Raw genomic sequence first — 22174 nt, 5'->3', positions numbered from 1 at the left:
GTCCGGGTCCGTCTCAGAACCGGAGGCGAGGGGCGACCCTGCAGCCAAAGAAGGCAACGAGCGCGGGAGCGACTCAGGCGGCCGGTGGAGCTCCCCGGAGGAGGCAGGGTGAGCCCTGAGGGTTCCGGGGGCGGAAAGTGGGGTCCCGCCCGCTCCGGGGCCTCCGGGACTGCAGCCCTTCTCGCCAGCGCGCGCATGCGCATCTGGATCCCACGCCTCCGGTGGCCGCGCGCCCTAGCTCCACCCAGGTGCCCGCACGCACGCGTGGCGGGTGGGTCTCGCGTGCTTTCTTTCCCGCCAAAATTTGGTAGTGGTATTTCCCAGCCCCAGCAAGGCGGAGGTGAGGCCTTCTCAGGGGGCTGGGCGAGCGCGGGACAAGGGAGCGATTGCTTGCGCTCGGACAGCGTCTCTGCTCCCCACCAACCCACTCAGACATCGGTTTCCTCGGGCGTCTACACCGAAGGCAGAGGGGGAGAAGGGCTCTCAGGTTTGCCTTTCTGCGTCCGCCCCCGTCCACCTGTTTGCCTCAATGAGGAGGGGTGCAGAAGGGAGGAGGGGTGCAGAAAGAAGCCGGAGAAATATTTGAGTACTGACTGCTCTGTTTGTACCACTGGTTTTATTTTCTTTTAAATATTTATTTATTCATGAGAGTCAAGAGAGAGAGAGAGAGGCAGAGACACAGGCGGAGGGAGAAGCAGGCTCCATGCAGGGAGCCCAACATGGGACTCGATCCCGGGTCTCCAGGATCACGCCCTGGGCGGAAGGCGGCGCTAAACCGCTGAGCCGCCCAGGCTGCCCCACTGTTGGTTTTATGATCGGTTTTGCTTTGTGCCTTCTCCAGGCGGGGTGGGGCTTAGGCGCTGCCCTCGTACAGGGTTCTGGGGACCCCTTTAGAAGCACACAGAGCCAGCTGCGCATGCGGGCCGCTGATGCAGGGCCTCTGTCATAAAGGCCTCACGCACACAGGCCCGCATGGCTGGTGACTGGCTTTATAGCCAAGGACCTGCTGGAGTGGGCCCGGCCCTACCACGTTCTGGCTGTGTGGTGGGAGAAAGCTATAATAGTTCTTTTAAGGAGGGCTGCTACACTCAGTGAATAAAAATGCAGAACGTCCAGTTAAGTTTGAATTTCACTTAAAAAAACTGATCATTTTTTAAGCATAAGTATATCCCAAATATTATTTACCTGAAATTCAAATGGAATTGGGAATCAAATTCAAATTTAGTTATTTTATTTGGTAAGTCTGGTTGAAGGCTTTATGGGAGATAATGCAGCAACAGCCCCTAGAGCTGCTCCTGGCGCAAACATGCAACAATGTGTGTTTATGTAAAAAGGCCAAACTCCTCCCACCGGGCACTCCTCCACCCCGCCACCCCCCACACTAGTGTGTCTAGTCGTCTGATGTAATAGGTGAAATGGCTAGCACTCTAAGCCATTCTGTCCTACAAGGTCAGTCCTTAAGCCCTCTCCACCCCAGTGGAGCTCTAGGATATTGACCCAGCTCTAGGATAAGGAAGAGCCGCGGCCCCCCTGCCTCCCACACTAGGCACATTCATGTGCGTATTTCCAGGTTCTTCGTAATGTTGGTGCTGTATCCCTGGACATGAGTGTATGATGGGGGGGGGGTGGTATTGAGGGGAGTCTGAACCATTATGATGCTGGAGCCAGTGACACTCTTTCTGTGGAAAACTGACAAGAGTCTGTCTCTTCCAGAATAAGGGGCATGTTGTCTTCTGTGGAAGGTAACAGTGTGTGAGCTAGGAGGGAATGGAGAGAGAATCAGGAAGTCTATGATGTTGTATGGTGTTAGTAATAGATTTTCCCAATTTAGAGAATGTATATGGAATGGCAGTGGTCCCACTGAGGTCATTAAGACATGTGGCTGTATGTGAGATAAGACTGTTCAGTCTGAGAAGTCTAAAGGGCAAAAGGAAACATTGGAGTGGCTGCATCTAGGATTGTAAATGTAAGTCTATTTGATCCTGAAGTTTCTCTCTTTGCCTGTCCTCTACTCCCCCAATGTCAGCATGCCCCTTCACTTCTCAAACAATAATAGCGCCCTGAATTTATATTGCACTTTTTTGTTATAATGCCTTTTTAAAAAATAATTCATTCATTCATTCATTCATTCATTCATTCATTCATTCATTCATGAGAGACACAGAGAGAGGCAGAGACATAGGCAGAGGTAGAAGCAGGTTCCCGCAGGAGCTGCATACAGGACTCGATTCCAGGACCCTGGGATCACGCCCTGAGCCAAAGGTAGACATTCAACCACTGAGCCACCCAGCTCATTAGAATGCCTTTTGAATTTTATTATTTTGCTTTATTTTTTAAACGCTTTAGTAGGGAAAAAAGAAGAGCATACCTTTCTGAGGCCAAGACTGATTAAAGTGAAATGCCTCTCTGCAAACCTGGTGGAATGGAGTGTTAGCCCAGGATTTAGGCAGAAGTGTCAGGCATTTTCCATTTCCAATCAGAGCTCCTACTCTTAAATTTCCAGAGGAAGTTTTAGAGTCTTTGAGATTGTGGTGTCTAACCCTCATTTCTCTTCACATTAGCTTGATGTAGCAGCCTTTTCTCTCTTTTCTGTATTTTCTCTCCTTAATGGTTTCTTCCTCCTGACATTTAAATATGTTTAATTATCTCATTTTAAAAAAATCTTCTCTCCAGGGGCCAGCCAGTCTTTTGGTCTTCCCATGCACGTCCTTGAGAACTCTATACAGGATTCTGGAGGGTTTAAACTTGCAGTGGAAATTGAAGTGAGGTAGTAACTATTGTTAGATCAAGAAAAATGCTTGGAATTGTTCAGCTAGGGATAGGAGTCCCCAGAGTGGTCCTCCAGAGCACTCTGGGGCCAGCTTGTCAGCTCTTTGCCTAGGTCCTCAGCCAGGTAAGTGCAGAGATTCAGAATAAACTTTTAGGAACTTTTGTAGCAATTTGACAGAATAATCTTGTCTATTGAACTTAATGAAAAATCTAGAGTTAAAAAAAATCTTCCCTATATACTCTTCTACCTCTCTCCCTCTCTCTCTTGCTTTCTCCTCTTCTCCCTCTCTTCCCTTCATCTCCAAACTTTTGAAAAAGTTCTTATTTTCATTTTCTCAGCTTCTTCCAGTCTGACTTCAGGAATAACCACTCTGCTGATACTGTTCTCATGAAGGACACCAGTATCATTTGCCAAATCCACTATCTTTCTTGACCTCTCTGTTACAGATGATCTACCTTCATGAAACTCTCCTCCTCTAGTTTCTGGAAGATCCCCCCCCCCCCTCTTTCTCTCTCTCGTTGTTCTTTCTCCATGTGTGCCCCCTTAATTATCTGGTTATCAAGTCTCCTCATGCTGCATACCCCCATGTAGGCATACTGTTCCAGATACCTGGATACTGGCTTCAGCTGTTCCTATAGGTTGGTCATTTTCATATATTTGTTTCCAACCCACACCTTTTCCCTGATCTTCAGACCCACATATTTAGTTGTCATCAGATATTTCATAACCACTTCAACAAATCCAAAATCAAACTGATTTTTGCTCCTCCATACTGGCTCCTACTCTTCTTTAGTCCATTTGAATATATAAACATTTTTTAAAGATTTTATTTATTTATTCATGAGAGGCACAGATAGAGAAAGGCAGAGGCATAGGCAGAGGGAGAAGTATCTCATTATAGTTTTGATTGCATTACCCTGATGACTAATGTTGTTGAGCATCTTCTCATGTAGGTATTGGCCATTTGTATATGTTCTTTGGAGAAATGTTTTTTTAGATTGTTAGCCTATTTTTAATTGAGGTTTTTTGTCTTTTTATTGTTCAGTTGTAACAGTTCTTTACATATTCTAGATACTGTATCCTTACCAAACAGATGATTTGTAAATATTTTCTCCAGGTTTTAGGTTGTTTTTTATTACTAGGAAAATATATAGCAAAACAGAACTGGGAGGTAGTAGAGGTGGAAGAACTGGAAAAGTTAATCACCAAACAAGCTGCCTAAACATAGCTTCCTGCTGTGGAGGAGAGTGATTTATTTGGCTGTTATCTTTCCCACATTTCCTGATTCAGAGAAACCTGCTCTTAGCAGGACTAGGTCTAGGAGCCCCATTTTCCAATCTCTTCACTTCCTGAGAATTTGGGAAAGGTTGTATAATTCTCAGGCTTTTAAGATATAAAAGACAGTATGGAGAAGGAAAGGATGGCCCTTAGGTCCAGTGTAATCCTCAGCCCCATCTCTCAGTATTTATTGATGCCAAAGAGATGAACCCCATGGAACTGGGGAATCTTAGCCAGCATTACACTGAACAATGAGGCTGTGTTGATGAGGAAATGAGCAACATCATACTTGGTGTAGAAGCTGGCCAGGAGGCAGAGTACAACAGGAGAGATGCTGAGGAATTTGCAGAAAGAGATAAATTGAAGCCTGTAATCCATGTATTCCCCGTGTGTCAATAGCAAAGCCTTTCCTTGGTCAGGGGTCTCAAAGGGTGTCCCTTTCACCATATGTAAGAAGACATACATAGCCTGCTGGCTTCAGAAGCCTGTCTGTCTTGAGGTCACACTCATTTCTACACCTGGGGTCTCCAGGAAGCAGCCACTTGTCTTTTTACTTTTTTGATAGTGTCCTTTGATGTACACATTTTTTAAAAAAAGATATTCTTCATTTATTCATGGAGACACACACACACACAGAGAGGCAGAGACACAGGCAGAGGGAGAAGCAGGCTCCATGCAGGGAGCCCAATATGGGACTCCATCCCAGGTCTCCAGGATCACGCCCTGGGCTGCAGGCGGTGCTAAACCGCTAAGCCACTGGGGCTGCCCTGATGTACACATTTTTTGATGAAGTCCAATTTGTTTTTTCCTTTGGTTATTTGTGGTTTAAAGGTCATCTCTATGAAACCACTGTTTACTACAAGGTCAGACTTATACCTACGTCTTTTTTTCTAAAAGGTTTTAGAGTTTTTAGTCTTACCTTTAGGTACGCTGGGGCTAACTTTTGTATATGGTGTGAGATAGGGAGCCAAATTCATTAGTTTGCATGTAGATATTCAGTTGTCCCAGCAACAGTTCTTGAAAATATATATTATTTTCTAAGTAATCCTATTTCTTTGTTTTTCCCATCCATTTTTTTTTTAATTTTTATTTATTTATGATAGTCACAGAGAGAGAGAGGCAGAGACACAGGCAGAGGGAGAAGCAGGCTCCATGCACCGGAAGCCCGACGTGGGATTCGATCCCGGATCTCCAGGATTGCGCCCTGGGCCAAAGGCAGGCGCCAAACCGCTGCGCCACCCAGGGATCCCCTTTCCCATCCATTTTTATTCTGTATTCTTTACTGAATTTTTCTTTTTTCCTCACCTCTGTTTCTTCTTGTCATATTTGTGATATTTGATTTTTTTTACATTTTGCCTGTTAAGGAATTCATGAATCAAGCAACATCCCTTCCAGCAAGTAGAGGGAAGCTTTCTTCCTTAGCATTTTTTTTCTAAGTAAGCTCTATGACCAATGTGGAGCTTGAACTCACAACCTTGAGATTAAGAACCCCATGCTCTACTGACTAAGGCAGCCAGGGGCCTCTCTTCCTTAGCATTTTTTTTTTTTTTCTGAGAGAGAGAGAGAGACAGAGAGAGAGAGAGAGAGAAGCGCTTCCTTCTTCTTTTTCCTCTCAATCTAAGTAAGGTATATGTCAGAAAATCATTTGGAGAACTTGATGGGTATCCCCTGGAATTTCGAGGTATGTAGGTTCCTGACTCATGCTTGGAAAAATGTTTAAAGGTATATAAGGCTTTCAGAAAGCTGGTCATGAGCCAGCTCTGTCCATGTTAAGTATGTTTCCAAGGTAATGAAGGGGTCTCAGTTCCAGCTCTCTATCACCTATGAGCCCTAGTCCTATCTCCTCTCTGCTATGGCAACACTACCCTAATTCTGGTTCTAATAACTATACCTCCTCAGAACTATCACAGAGGCAGTTTTGCACTTATTGCTGTGTCTTTTTTCCCCTCCCTCTTCATTTCTGGCTCCTGGAATTCAGTCTCTTGTTATCTTATCCATAATTTCTAGGAGTTTGTAAGTGAGAGAATTTCAGGCTATTTTAGTCTGGCATCTTACCAGAACTAGACATCTATTTTAACTTGCTCAGTATCTGCCTTATGTATTAGATAGTAAACTCCAGGAAGGCAGACAATTATTCTTGTTCACTGCTTTACCTCCAGCTCTCAGCACAGAGCCTAGCATATAATGAATATTGAGTGAATATTTGTTGAACATGTAAGTAACTCACAACATGAAGTCTTCGGTAGGAAAGAAGGATAGATATAATTAAGTCTAAAAATTATGTTTACAAAAATAAGCATCCCAATGAAGAGAAAGAAGGGCTGCAAAGCCAGGCTCCAGTATTCTTCCAGCTATGCTGCAACGGACTCACCTAAGCTCACCTCACAGCTTTCTTTTGTGACAGTTTTTCCTGTTTCTAGATTTCTAAAGATCCTACTTCACTCCTTTCTTCTTTAATTTTTATTTTTTTCTTTTAATAATATAATTTATTAGGTATAACTTACATGTAATAAAGTACGTCCATTTTAAGTGTATGTTTGGATGAGTTTTGACAAATTTATGTACCTATATAACCACTACCACAGCCAAGATATTGAACGTTCCCATCACTACTTTAAAAAGCTCCCTTTTGGGTCAACTGGGTGGCTTAGTCGGTTAAGCATCTGCCTTCAGCTCAGGTCATGATCTTGGGGTCCTGGGATCAAGCTCCGCTTGGGGCTCCCTGCTTAGTGGGGAGCCTGCCTCTTCCTCAGTTCCTCCCCCTGCTCGTTCTCTCTCTCTCTCTCTCTAAAACAAATGAAAAATCTTTTTTTAAATAAAGTTCCCTTTTACCCCTTCTCAGGAATCTCCCAGTCTCTCAGCCCCAGGTAATGACTGATTTGCTCTGTTTTTATGGGTTAGATGACTCTTTTCTAGAATTTTATAAAAATGAAGTCATATAGCATATGCTCTTTGGTATCTGGCTTCGCCTCCTTATAATGTTTTTGAGATTCATCCATGTTGTTGCAAGGGTCAGTATTTCATTGTCACTCTGATTTTTCTGAAATAAGAGTTTCTCCTCTTTCTAATATTTTCTCTTTCCCTGTTGCTCTTCTCTCAATTCCCTTGATTTCCAGTCTAACGTCAGATGTTGTGATAAGTCATTTTCACCTTCCACAGGGTCTGTAATCCATGATGTCTGTAAAGAGCAGGAACATTACAAAGATGTCACCTTCGCCCAGTCTTATTCCTCAGTGGAAGGACTTGAAAGTCCTCATAAATCATAGCCTGGAAGATATAAAGGTAATGTGTGTAAGGGGTATGCATATAGTGGCCTTTTACTAAGTATCCCTGCCAAGGCAGCCTGTGGCATGAGCAACATGTGAGCAGCTTTGGAAGAACCCTCCCATACCCCTCAACAACTCCTTCTTCTAGATTAAGATGGTAACAGTGATAATTAAAACACATTCTGCTGAATAATAATAATAATAATAATAATAAACAGAAAAGGGACTCACATGGATTAAACAAGCAGGAGGTGCCTTTGTGTTACAGGTTGTCAAGGACCTATGTTGTTTTCCTTTTTTTTTCACACTATCCTTAATATTTTAGTTTATCATCTTAAGGTTATGAGCTAGTTCCTTCACTTCCAGGCATTGGCTTTAAATTCCAAGAAGAAATAAGGCCAGAAAGTACAGAGCTGTGCCAGCCCTGGAGTACCACAGTGCCACTCTATATTGCCAGAATTTCTGGGTCCATGATTACCTTAAACAAGATCTGAGTTTTATTGGGATGAAAGGAAGGGGATGAGGAAGGACGGGGATTGATATAGAGTAGGCAATAGTACGTACAGGCACAGATATATTGCTTGGGTTTAAGATATTCTCAGTCTTTTAGAGTCTTCCTGAGAAAAGCATTAATACCGTTGAGTGAGCGAGCGAATTATTTGTACATAAAGTCTGGAAAGGAGAAGAATGGTGATTAACTAATGGAATAAGGGGTACGTAAATGAGTTTTCAGATTCAATGAAGAGAAATGGGAGATTAAGAGCTCAGATACCAGGGTCCTTTCTCTCAACTCTGCTGTTGTCACTGAACCCGCAATGACAGTGGAAGCTCTCCAGCTCTCTGTATTCTGTATTCTCTCAGAATACACAAAATTGGAATATGAGAAATATAAGGAGAAGAGAGGACTCTAAGTTGCTGATAATGGCCTTAGTATACTCTCAAATCCTTTGTGGATGCAGAGAAACTCAGACAGTTAGATTCATGGAACATTGTTCAAGAGGCAGTATAGTACAAGCATCTGCTGAGAAGAGGGACCTAAAAGATTTTATGAGCCTCAATTAATTAGTATAAGGAGCTTGTGTATTTAAATCCTAGATATATATTATGTCACTGGAAGATAGCATGTGTGTTGTACATATTCTACTGTGTATCATGTTAAAAGATATATATCTCTCTTAATATACCACACACACACATGCACGCACGCACACACACACACACACACACACACACACACACACACTGGTTCAGAACACAGAATGTTAGAGCTGAAGCACGGTTAACTCCATGTTGTGAATAGCACACATTTTCCTTGGATGCACATAAGAATAGAAAGGTGCATGCCAAAGAGTCTAGCTTTAATGCCCATGTGATGGGAATTCTGTGTCTGTAAAGTATGAGTTTCCCATAGGCAGTGTATCATGGAGTGTGATGGTGACAGGAATGGTCCTTTGGGTATAGAGAGGAACTTTGAAGAGTTGTTCAAACTGTGACAGGTAGGGATATTTGCCATGGTTGGATTACTTTGTCATATTCATATAGGATTGTATTCCTTTCTTTTGAAGTATTTTTTTGTTTTGGACAGAGATTTTTAAATTATATAATTATATATAAATTATATACATATAATTTATGTTTCCCTCATTGTACTCTTATTTTCTGAAAGCTACGACTGTGTCTCTTTTGCTCAGCATCATATCTCCAGTGTCTGTCATAGAATGTACCAGCCTTTCTTAAATGTTCCTCATCTAAACCATGGAAAACAAAATTATCTGAGGGGCTATTTTCTTAGTACCCTTAAGGATGGTACATAACTACTAGCATTCTAGATGCATAGGGAAGAAATTAATGCCTTATGTAGAATGGATACTTTAGGACATTAGGGCTTACTTCTTATGGAAACTTGGTTGAGAAAGGCTGGTACTTTCAATCAAGATGTGGTGATCAAGGTACTTTGAATCAAGACGTGGGTGAGGGTAAGGGAGGGATGACTCCCCCAAATAGTGCTTTCCAGTGGTAGGGTGAATAAATGTTGGTTAGCTAAAAAACAACAAATGTCCACTAATTCTCATAAATATTTATTTATTTTTTAAAGATTTATTTATTTATTTATGAGAAACACACACACACACACACAGAGGCAGAGACACAGGCAGAGAGAGAAGCAGGCTCCATGCAGGGAGCCCAATGTGGGACTCAATCCCGGGTCTCCAGGATCACACCCTGGGTTGCAGGCGGCGCTAAACTGCTGCACCACCGGGGCTGCCCTCAATAAATATTTATTAAATAAATGAGTGACTGGGTACTCCAGCCTTTTAGCTCAGGCTGCTCTTCTCTTTCAGGCTGATGAAAAACCAAAGAATGATGTGATTGTATTGAGTGACTGGCCTGAGACTCTCTACCAGGAGCCTCACCATCCCCAGAGCAAGCCTTTCATCTGCTTCTACTCCATCAATGTCAACTATTTTGTGTCCTTAAACTGGATGGAGCCACATTCAAAACAAATACAGGTAAAGCTACCTCATTTTTTCCTTCCATCTTAATTCACTTTGCATATATCATACCTCAACTGCCCTCATAATCAGAATGATGAGAGTGGATTCTGAGTTAGCTTATTTTAATATTCATCTCCATATCCCAATCTGACCTAGATGCAGTGATCCTTTTTCACCTCTAGTCATCAGGTCCAGATAATTCATATTCCCCAGAAAGCAGACTGAAGGCCAAGGAAAGAGCCTTAAGCATCGTGTTTCTATTACATACCTGAATACCAGTACCAGGAAATTCCCCAAATCAAGCTGTGCAGTCTTTCCTTGGTCTGACAGGAAGAGACAAGTATCTAAACATTCAACCCTTGGTATGCCTCACTCTTGGGAAATAATCTGCCTCCATGTCAGGGCTTTCATCTTTCTTCCTCTTCTAGGCAGTACTTTGGGTACAGAAGAAAGATACAGAAATGGGAGGAATCATAGAGAAGATTAACTTTCCTGTGATGGATCAAGTGCCACCTGTTGAAACAATGGTCCACACAGGTTCTTCCCACATGTTAATTGCTTACTGTGGTGACATGCACCTGCGGCTCTTCGGAGATCATCATCGAGCATTCATATCTCTGGGCACAGTGCCCTGTCGTTTCTCCATCAGCTGCCTCTGCTATGACTCAGAAACTGATATACTGCTGTCTGGTACCTTGGGGGCTGTGGTTACCTGGCTTATCATACCAAATGGCAGGGGCCTCCAGATGGCACAAATAATGCCTATGCCTGATCAGGAGCTTGTACAGGGCTTTTCCCTGAATGGCCCCCATGGCTCCCTCCTGGCTTTCTGTGAGAATATGGTGAGGGTCTTTACCCACCAGGGTCAGGGCCAGCTGAAAGAGGTTAAAAAGTTCACTTCCATAGCCAGTGGCTCTTCCATAACCTGCTCATTCACTTGTGTCTCTCAGGGCTCTTTCTATGCTGGAAACAAGGATGGAGAGATCCATGCTTGGGGTCTAGACCAGGGTAACTTCCTCCACAGCTTCCAAGCCCATTCCTCTTCAGTGATATGTGTTCACAGCCGGCCAGAGACCTACACTTTACTAACAGCAGGCCAAGAAGGTGTAGTAAAGGAATGGAATCTTGCCTTTGGGAACTTGCTGCGGCAGCTGAATATTGATGAAGATCTGCAGCGACTACAGTTTATTGATAACACCACTTTTTTCTGCCAGACCACCCACACTTTCTCATTGCACCACCTGCCCTACTTTTATAGCCTCTTCAATGTCTGTGGTTCTGCTCCTGAGAAGGTACAGCGGGTCTGCTGTGGCCATAATTGGACTCGGATCCTGTGTGCCACTAAGGATGGTTTGTTGCGCTTCTTGTATCCAGTAACAGGAGATCTCCTCATTATCACCTGGCCTCTCCTTATCATGGATAAGGCCGTGGCTTGGGCCTATGACTCAGACAAAGAAGAGCTCTTTGTGGCAACAGGCAGTTCAGAGGTGCTGGTGTTTGATGCAACACACTCTCCTTGCACAGCCAAGTACCTGGTGTGTACTTCGGTAAACTCTAGGGATAGAGTAAGATGCCTGGCCTATGGGCAGTCCCATTTGGGTATGGGCCTAGGAGGACTGATGTTCTGTGGGCATGACAGTGGCATTGTGAGAATCCTCTCCCACTATAGCTATGCCCGAATAGAAAAGACTGTTCACTCTGGGGCAGTTTTGGCACTGTCTACCCTGGAGGGTCCCCAGGAAATCTCCTTACTCTGTTCCTACGGCATGGATCATACTTTATACCTGACAGAGGCTGTGCTTCAGAAGAACAAGGTAATTCTGCAGCCCATAAACAAAATTCTATGTGCTTGTGCCCTAACACATGTGATACTCTTGCCAGGTTCAGTGGGTGCTATCACTGAGAACCACTGCTGGCGTCTCTGGCACTACCAAGATTTTCTGAAATCTTCAGAATCAAAACAAAGTTCTGTGTTTAAAGAAACAAAATGCCTGCACCAATGTGCAATAACTTCATTTGATGTCTGCTATTCCCTGAAACTTTTTGTCACAGGGGGCATTGATGGCTCAGTCCGGATCTGGGATTTCCATGGTAGGCTTATAACTGAGTTGGATTCAGCATTGGATTTTGGCCCACTCTGCTTTGCCAATAATCGGGGTGATCTGCTTTTGACTTTCAACCAGAGTCTTTACCTGGTATCCTGCTTAAATTTGCTCCCTCCTACTCAGCTGATTCACCTAGCTAACCTAAGCAGTGCAGATGATATACAAGAAGTCCCTAAACCCTTTCTGCCTAGTTTCTTCCTTTCTTTTGAAAAAGTATTTGTACCCAAATTTGTTTACCTTGGACAAGGGCTCCAGGAATTACAGGGTCTAGAAGCCCTTGTTAACAAACGGGTCATTGCCTTTGACAACACTGTGCCCCATGTTGTAGAGGAAGAGAGACATATGTCCACTGTGATTCAAGTGGAACCCAAATTATACTTTTCAGGGGATAAGAATATTGCTTTTGATCCCAAGCATAATAGTCCTCCACACATGGTTCCTGCTCAGTTACAACTTGCTGACTGGGATGGATTGAACTCTTACCATATGTTACATTGCTTCTTTGGTAAAGGGCAGCAATGGCCCTTCGCTCCTGATGGCTACATCCCCAACTCAGTTATCCGTGCCCGCCTTTGGCCTGATGGTACCCCAATCTTCTTACGCTATGATCTGTACCAAGATAAGGACTGGGACATGACCAAACTTCTCAGATCCCTGACACTGTCACCTGTGACTCTACTAGAAGAGAACGTCTCAATGAAAAAAGAGGATAAATCCAAGAAGTGGAAAAAAACTTTCTATGATATTCTAGTAAGTATGATAAACGAAAATTGGACAGGAAGAAAATTTGATGAAGAACTTATAAATCATTTAATTGAGGCCATCCTCAACCTCACAATTTACTGTTCTGTAGATCAATATAAGACATATATTACTGTCCTGGCACAAATTTTTGCCACTTATCAAGTATCTCCAAGATTGTGCTATGAGGCTGCCTGTCGCCTAATGGAAGATACAGTCCATCCCAATCCATGCATCCGTGAGCTAGCCTGGGAGGGGCTGGAGAGGCTAGGCATCCTGAGCCATCTCTTTGCTGTTCCACTGGCTATCGGATTGATGGACAGTGATGAGAATGTGCGGGCTAAGGCCTTACACCTTATGATAAGAGTCACAGGCATCCAAACCAAGACTATGCTGGTAGGCCTGCTGAGGAAAGAAGAAACCTTCCAAGAAATGCAGTAAGTTGGCTGGTGGCTTTCCCTCTTCTGTTTCTTCTAGCTCCTAACCTCCAAAATATGATTGCTTATTCTCTTTTCACACAACCCTTTCTCTTCTTTTTCTCCCACTATGTTCTTTGTTTCCATTTGCATTTTTCCCTGATGCCTACCCTTCCTCTGACCATTAGTTAGTTTGCCCTTCTCTCACTTCTTCACTTCCTTAAGATTCCTCATGACTCAAGTCCACAAATCTTCCAATCAAAAAAGCATCTTGTATCTGACAATTCTATTCTTTGCTATGTTTGATTTTTTAAAAAATATTTTATTTATTCATGAGAAACACACAGAGAGAGGCAGAGACATAGGCAGAGAGAGAAGCAGGCTCCTCACAGGGAGCCCGATGCAGGACTCAATCCCGGGACTGGGATCATGCTCTGAGCCAAAGGCAGATGCTCAACCACTGAGCCCCCCAGGTGTCCCTGATTTTTTTCTTCTTTACCCACCCTTTACTTGAGATGACTCTGGATTAAATGGGTACTTCATCCCTGCCTCCTCTTCTTTTTTTTTAAATTTTTATTTATTTATGATAGTCACACACACAGAGAGAGAGGCAGAGACACAGGCAGATGGAGAAGCAGGCTCCATGCACCGGGAGCCCAACGTGGGATTTGATCCCGGATCTCCAGGATTGCGCCCTGGGCCAAAGGCAGGCGCCAAACCGCTGCGCCACCCAGGGATCCCATCCCTGCCTCTTCAATTGTAATTTCTCCTTTTCTTCCTCCTTCTCTCCCTTCCTTCCCTCCTCCACATCCTCTTTCAAATCGTGTTTTATCACTGGCTGGGTATCATCCTTCTTTCCTCTTGACTTTTGTAGGCAAGAATTTATTGGAGAAGCCTCTCTGGACCAGCTACTGGGGATCCAAGCTAAAGATATCCAGTGCCTGCTTACTCAGGTAAAGCAGCGGCTAAATGAAAACTTGACCTTGTCATATAGAGACCAACAACCTACTTTTCATTCAGACATATCAATGGCTGGCGAACCTGAGACACTTGTCAAACGAATAGTTGTACCTGAAAAGATCACCAAACCAAAGGAAAGAATGACACATGTTCAAGCAAAGAGAAGACAGCTTAGTATGTATGGGTTAATATATGGGGTATATTTGGGTACCAGAGTCAATAAAGCCAAAGTATTTAAAATGATATTGGGAAATATTATTACCTAAAGAGATTCTTTTCCACAGAAAATAGTCTTTGTGGGAAAGAACCCATATGCCACAACAAATACCAAGGCCTTATTTCTTTAGGATATGGAAGCTGGGATAAAATGGCAAGCATTTCTGTACCATAAAGCCTCAGTCCCCTTTGCCTTTTTGTTTTTTTAAGATTTATTTATTTACGAGAGACAGAGAGAGAGAGAGAGAAAGACAGAGACACAGGTAGAGGGAGAAGCAGGCTCCATGCAGGGAGCCTGACTTGGGACTCAATCCCACATCTCCAGGATCATGCCCTGGGCTGAAGGCGGCGTTAAACTGCTGAGCCAACCATGCTGCCCTGCCATTGTGCCTCTAATGGCAGTTCATTGGACTAGATGTTATAAAGGATATTACTCAGAGCCTCTTTTTTTTCTTAACCATTTTCTCCCAATATCTCTGCAGTTAAAAAGGAACTGAGAGTTTCCAGAAAGCCAATACAGACAAATTTTGTAAAATTTAGCTCTGTGTTGGTACCTTCAAAGGATAAAGATGAACAAAGAGAGGCAAGGCGATCAGAGCAGATTGACACCCAGCATGTTGCCTTAGAGCCTGAATTACCATTAAGTACTTTCAGCCCAGCCAAATATCAAGAGGATGCTGAATCAAATGAGGTCATGGTGGAAGCCACAGAAGAAGGAATAGGCCACATGGCAATCACAGAGGTTATGACGGCCATAGATCAATGTGGCATGAAAGATTATGAAGAGGTGTTCCCTAAGGTGGAAAGACATGAAGTAGAAGGAGGAGGCCACATGGAGGTCGCAGAGTTTATGAAGGCCATAGGTCAACATGGCATTAAAGATCATGGGGAGGTGTTCCCTAAGATGGAAAAATATGAACTTATGAATAGGCTTTGGAAAAGGGCAGTAAAAAGAGGCTATGAAAAAGTAGCTGCAAAGTTGAAACAGGAAAAAGACTTGAAGGATATTTCAGAGACAATTGTAGAAGAGACCAAGGAAAAAGGCATGCAGATTACTGAGGAAGAAATAGATACAAGGAAGAAACATGGAAAGAGTGGCCGAGGTTTGGCTGGTATGCCTGGACGCATTGGTAGATTAGATACCAGGTCTTGGCGGGATGACATTTGCTATCTTGTTACCTCAAGGATAGCAAGTTCCTGTCCAGGAATGTTAAGGGATCTGGGTCAAGAATTAGTGGACTTGGCTCAGGTGATGCTTGCTCCCCAAGATCCCAGCTGGGATCTCTTTCAAGAGATCTGCCCCCTTTTAAAGGATTCATCAGAATTGCATGAAAAGGTGGTAGAAGAACCATTCATTATAACTGAAAAGGTGGATACAGAGGTTGTTGAGGAAGAGAGAACAGAATTGGGAGGACAGAGAGGTAAAAAAGCATTAAAGGACAAGGCATTTTCTCAAGTCAAGAAAAAGAAAGATGCTTTCTTAGACAAACTAGTCTTAGAGAAAAGGAAGTTTAAAAAAGAAGCAAGGAAACTGGGCAGGCAAGAAAGGAAAATAGCTGAGGAAGAAAGGAAACTGAGTAAGACAGAGAAGAAATTAATGCAAAGAAAGGAGAAACTGACTCAGAATAGGAAGAAACTGACCCATCAGAAAGAAAAAATACTTTGGGATGAAAAAATAGTGGCTTCTCCACAAGAGAAATTAACAACCAAGGAAGAGCAGAAGTTAGTCTTAGGAGGAAAGAAAGAGACTGGAAAAGGGGGAAAACTACTAAGGGAAAGAAAAAGAGTTACCCCAAAGAAGGGGAGGGCAGTCCTGAAAAGGGGCAAGTGGGACTGGGAGAAGATTATGATGGCCCATGAAGAAGGCATGTGGTCCCAAGAAGAGCGGTTGCCTACCTGGGGAGAGAGGAAATTGTCCCAGGAGGAGGAGGAGCTGGGGGATGAAGAGGAGGAGCTGGGGGATGAAGAGGAGGAGCTAGGTGAGGAAGAGGAGAGACTGGGAGAGGAAGAGGAGTGGCTGGGAGAGGAAGAGGAGCGGCTGGGAGAGGAAGAGGAGGAACTGGGTGAGGAAGAGGAGAAGCTTGGTGAGGAAGAGGAGGAACCTTGTGAGGAAGAGGAGGAGCTGAGTGAGGAAGAGGAGGAACTGGGGGAGGAAGAGGAGGAGCCAGGTGTGAAAGAGGAGGAACTGACCTGGGATGAAGAGGAACTAATATTGCACTTAAAGAAACAAGTTAAGAGCAGGAAGGAAAAGTCCCATAAAAAGAAGAAAGATGTCCAGGATATGGAGAAACATGTTGAGGAAGAGGCCCAGAAAAGGGGAAAATTGGTCCAGGGAGAGGAACATTTGTCTAGCAAAGAGGAGGGACTATCTGGAGAAGAGGGAAAACAGGCATCAGAAAGGGGCAGCTTGACAGGGCAAGAAATTAAATTGACCCCAGAAAAGAAGAAATGGTTAGAAAAGGAGAAAAAAGAGGCCCATAAAAAGAAACAAATCCAAGAAAAGAAAAAACAAGCTGGGAAACAGGAGAAAGATCAAAAAGAAAGGCATACTAAGAAAGAGGAGAAAGAAGCCAAGGACAGATGGTTAGCCCAGAAAAGAAAGAAACTGGGCTTAGAAGAAGAGGAAAAGCTTGTGGAAATGGAGAGAAGGTCCCAGAAAGAGGAGGAAAAAAACAAGAAAAAGAGGCAACGGGCCTGGGAAAAAAAGAAAGCAGACTTAGGAGAGGAGGAACAGGCTGGGGAAATGGAGAAATGGTCACAGGAGGAAAAGAAACAGACCTGGGAAGAAAAGAGTTGGGAACAGAAAGAGAAGAAATTGGCTCAAAAAGTGGGGAAACAGGCTAAGGGAAAAAAACAATGGGCCAGAAGAAAAATGAAACTGATCCCACAAAAGGAGAAAAAGATAACGGAAATTGAAAAAGTGTCCCCCCAAAAAGAGAAACAAGCCAAGAAAGAGGAGAAATGGGTTGGGAAAGATAAGAAGGCCATTGATGAAAAAGAACAGCCACACACAAAAAAGAAACTAGCCCTACAAGAGCAGAAACAATCCCAGGAAGAGAGGATATGGAGTCAGAAAGAGGAGAAAGAGAGTGATCAAAGAAAACAATGGGCCTGGGAAAAAGAGGAGCTGTATGTAGAAGAGGAGGAACACGCTGGTGAAATGCAGAAGAAGTCCCAGGAAAAAGAGGAAAGAGCATTGGAGAAAAGACTGACCAAGAAAGATAGTAAACTGGCAAAGGGGGAGAGGCATATTGGTAAGGAAAAAAAGGCAATGGCCAGAAAGGGAATTGGCATAACAAAGAGAAAGAAAAAAGCTGAAGAAGAGAAAGAAGTTATGAAGGAAGAGGAATTGTCCCAGGAAGAGAGGGAACTGGTCTGTGACACTAGGACCAAGGAGATGGGTGTTGCCAAGGAAAAAAGGAAACGAACCAAAGAGGAGAGAATACAGGCAATGAGGAAACTGGACATGGAGAAAGGGATTCCTTCTGAAGACAAAGAGGCTAGTTCCAGGTTCAAAGATATAAGGAAGAGAGAGAGTTACCTGTTGAGGAGCCTAGCTAAAATAGTTAGAGAAATGAACATAGTGCCACTGGAAAAGGCAGAAATATCTGAGGAAGAGAGATCATCCATGATGGGGAAGTGGATGGAAACAATGGAAATGGAAGGCCAGAGGTGGGAATTTTTTAAGGAACAGGGAGAAATAATGAAACAAGAGAAGGAGCTGGATCAGGAAGAGAGAAAAGTAGATGATAGACTGGCCACCAAAGAGAAAACACTGACTGATGGAGACAGCTTGCAGGAGAACCAAAGGTTATTAGAAAAGGTCCTGGGAAAGATACTATTAGATAAAGTTCAGGTAGAGAGTATATTAAAGGAAGTCCAGGAACAAAATCTGTTAGGAAAAAAGCAGCTAAAGAAACTTCTGAGGAGAATTGAGAAGAATAAACCAGAAAAAACTCAGCTAAAGTGCTTATTAGAGAATATCAGAGATACCCTGTTTGAAGGCTTATCTGAGAGTTTGACTGAAAAAGAAATAATGGAAAGTCCAGAGAAGAAGGGGAAAGAGGAAGAGAGTGTCCCTGAGGAAGGAAAAGAGGAAGAGATTCTGCCCAGGGAAGAGAAAGGGAAGTATCTGATTAGGAAGAAGAAAAAGAAGGCAAGCCTGAGTGAAGAGGAATTGGAGGAGAACTTGGCTAAGAAACATAAAAAAGAGAGTTCAACCCAAAGAAAGAAAAAGGAAAAGAAGTCAACTGAAGAGAAAGAGAGGCTGAGTAAGAAGAAAAATGAGAGCCCACAAGAGGAGGAGGAGAGCCTGAGTGAGGAGAAGGAGAGCCTGAATGAGGAGGAGGAGGAGAAGAGCCTGAGTGAGGAGGAGGAGGAGGAGAGCCTGAGTGAGGAGGAAGAAGAGGAGGAGAAGAGTCTGAGTGAGGAGGAGGAGGAGAAGAGCCTGAGTGAGGAGGAGGAGGAGGAGAGCCTGAGTGAGGAGGAGGAGGAGAGCCTGAGTGAGGAGGAAGAGGAGGAGGAGGAGAGTCTGAGTGAGGAGGAGGAGGAGAGCCTGAGTGAGGAGGAGGTGGAGGAGGAGGTGGTGGAGGAGGTGGAGGAGAGCCTGAGTGAGGAGGAGGAGGAGGAGGAGAGCCTGAGTGATGAGGAAGAGGAAGAGGCAGAAATGCAGAAGATAGAGAAAAGAGAGAAGGAGGAGGAGGAAAGGCAGAAAGATGCAGAGAGCAGACTTATGAAGGTGATACGCTCAGAAGAGAGAGTACTGAAAACAAAGCTCTCCAAGGAAGAAGTGAGCTTATCAAAGCTAGCAATAGAAGATAAAGCTCTTGCTGAGAAAAGAGAGGGTATAACTAGAAGGGAAATGCCTTTTACGAAAGAAAGATTGCTTGATGGAAAGAGATATCCCACACTAAGGGATAAGGTCATGTGGCCAACAGTTCTGAAGAGCCCCTTCAAAATACCACTCCCAGGAGCCCCAGAAAAAGAATGCCCCTGAAAGTGTTAGGGGTTCATTTGGATTTGAAAGGACAGGAAAGTCCACTTCTTGGAGCACACCCTATGACAAGTTCTTGGGGAAGACAAGAGGATGTGCTCTTGGAGAAAGCCAAGAGTATGGGAGCAGGCTTAGAGACACAGATCCCAGAAGGCCTCCACAGGTTAGAGTCCCACTTATCTGATACCATGAAACCACATAGGTCCAAAGGTAAGAGGTGGAAGCGGTTCTTTAAGTACCAGGATTCCCCAGTGGGGAGAACTGAAGGCCAGGTCCCAGGGCCAGCCCCAGCCCTAGCCCCATCCCTTACTTCTATACCAGCCAAAAGGCCATGCCACTCAGAAGCAAGCTTCTCAGATGAGGACTGGATTACCAATGCCTTAATAAGACTGGAAGCAGGAGAGCAGCTTTCCAGGGACAGTTTCCATAGACTGCACCAGCATCTCAGAGACTTCACTTCAAAGGGATATTTGAAATGGATGCATCTGTGCAGTCTTAAAGCCATTGCTAAACACCTCAGGCAGAACCTAGAAGTAAGTCACACAGACATATCACAGCCCTCTAAGGGTGTTTTGAGTCCAGTGCACTTAAAAGTGATCCCTCCAATTAGAAGAAAACAAAAAGAGAGCTGGCTAGAGCCATTATCTATTGTTGAGCCAGTGTTACCATCAGCTACCAGGAGGTCTCAAACCCCAGAAGCTCTTAATTGGCATCTTTTAGCTGAATCCCAAAGGAAGAAGCAGGCACAACAGTTATCCTCTGCTATGAAGGAGATACCACACCTTTATCCAATCAGAAAACACATTCCCACAACTGTCTATCCTTCTGTGGGTAAGAAATCCCTGGACTTGATATTCCAGAAGGACTTGCAGGCCTTGAGGTATAAGGGAGGGCTCCCCAAATTTCACATGGCAAAGAGGGAAGCACTGCCCATCCCTTCACCAGTGTTACCATCAACCACTAAGAGGATTCGAGCCCCAAAGGCCAATTTACACTGGCATCTCTTAGGAGAACCTTACAGGAGTGCGCGGGTACAGCAGTTATCCAATGCTCTCAGAGAGATGGAAATGAAACACTTTTATCCTGCTGCAAGAGAGATTTTCACAGGTGCCCATGCCTCTGTGGACAAACAAACTCTAGCACTGATGTTTCAGAAGGATCTCAGGGCTTTTAAGGGAAAAGACAGGCCCCTCACGTTGCCTAAGTTGAAGAAGGCACAGACCACCTCTAAAAAAAAGGAAGAGGTGCCTCAGTGGGAGACATTTGTGGCACTCTATTATGTTTTGCAGATGTTGCAGCAACGATATGCAAAAGACAGCACTGCTTGGATGGAACAGTTTTACCGACTCATGGATCTGTACCAATTTAAGTCCCCTCAAATCCAGAGGCTTCTACTAGAGTTGCTGCACAGAGAAGAACTCCAACCCCGAGAGATTATGTACCAAAAGGCCCTGAAAACTCAGGAGCTAGTCCCTGGTGAACGGTTGTTCTGTGGCCTGTTTTGTGGTCATTCCCATGTCCCTGCAGGTCCTCTCAAGTTCCAGAACGTTGTACCACTGCCTGGGAAAAGCAGAGTGCATACTATCCAACCTGTGGGCATTGCCCAGTATGGGTTCCTAGAACTTGCCTGGAAAAACCTACCACAAGTCAATTCTTACCTTATTGAGAGGCTGCCCAACATCCCTACTCCTACTCTATGATTTGGCCTAATATTAGGACTTTGGGGTCTTAGTGGGAAATAACCTTGGCCATAGATTTTAAGCCTCATTCCCTGTTCCCCACTTCAAGGTGGGGCTAGACAAGGACTTGTACTTATTTAGCTCCAGAAACCTGCTTGCCTTGTACTGAATAAAATGGCATTTCTCATTTGTAACAAACATTTTGGCTTATTTCTCTTCCTCCCCAAGCCTAGAATCCCCATAGAAAGTAGGTAGAGAAAACAAGTAACTTTTATCCTAACTGGACCAATTGTTTTTTCAGTCAGTTGGTTATATCCTTTGGAGGGTAGGTACCAGTTGATCAACTTTTGATAGAAAAGTCTGTCCTTGAGCTCTTTCCTTTGGTTAATATTTCCTTCTTCAAAGGTCCCTAGGGGGGAGAGTGTCTGGCACAGTTGGGCTTTTATTTATTTAGCATTAATCTGAGAGGAAGCAGAGAAGACCCATAATTTTGCCCCTTCATAAACTTTGATCTGAAGTTCCTGAACGTCTCTAAACCTCAGTGTTCTCATCTACATAATGGGGAAATAGAGCGAAAAAATGATTAAGAATGCCAACTTTGGGAAAAAAAAAGAAAGCCAACTTTGAATTTGGAAGAACTCTCATTCTAGTTCTTTTTCTGCCATTTATTAGCTCTTTAATCTTAGCTTTTAGTTTCTTCAAAGTAAAATGGTGATAATAATGCCTACCTCAGTGAAACTCTTAACACAATTCCTGGAATATAGTTCTCTTTTTCTAATGGGTAGCTATTTTAATGGCAGATGTAGCGTATTTATTTATTTATTTGTTTGTTTATTTATTTATTTATTTTAGATGTAGCTATTTGAAGTGTGGAGATGAAAATATGAGGTCTAAGATTCAAAGAATATTTGAATCCCTGCCTTTCAATTTGACATGTAGTCTTGAGCCAGTGATTTCACCTCTCTAAGCCTCAGGTATTGGGTTGTTGTTGTTTTTTTTAGTTTTTCAATTGTTTACTTTATTCTAATTCTCAGCTTTATCATGTGCAAATGAGGCTCACTGGGAGGCTAGAATGAGATTCTGGGCATGCCCATATTAGTGTACTGGGAACGCAGGAAAGGAACTGAAGGATAGAGGAGGGGCCTGGCACCTCAAGGGAGTTTGAGGGTACCTTGGGAGGGGCTATAGAGCTCAAGGAGAGAGTCTGCAAGAGCAAGAGAGGAGCTAGAGCTTGAAGGTGTTGGAAGTCCAAGAG

General features: G+C 43.7%; 1 protein-coding gene across 1 annotated transcript; it reads left to right on the top strand.

Annotated features, from left to right (window-relative positions):
• Window positions 1-1831: 1831 nt before the first annotated feature.
• LOC112928313 (WD repeat-containing protein 87-like) lies at window positions 1832-20940 on the top strand. Its single transcript, XM_072747071.1, has 10 exons — window positions 1832-1966; window positions 7208-7330; window positions 9657-9824; window positions 10238-13092; window positions 13946-14271; window positions 14730-15668; window positions 17184-18103; window positions 18569-18895; window positions 19279-19922; window positions 20208-20940. Exons 2-10 carry the CDS (start codon window positions 7220-7222, stop codon window positions 20938-20940), a joined length of 7023 nt encoding a protein of 2340 aa, XP_072603172.1. The 5' UTR covers window positions 1832-1966; window positions 7208-7219.
• Window positions 20941-22174: the final 1234 nt, after the last annotated feature.

Source organism: Vulpes vulpes, chromosome 1 (genome assembly GCF_048418805.1).
Source record: "Vulpes vulpes isolate BD-2025 chromosome 1, VulVul3, whole genome shotgun sequence".
Classification (NCBI taxonomy): Eukaryota; Metazoa; Chordata; class Mammalia; order Carnivora; family Canidae; genus Vulpes; species Vulpes vulpes.
Note: the sequence above shows the minus strand (reverse complement) of the source record. Positions and strands in the feature narration are given on the sequence as shown.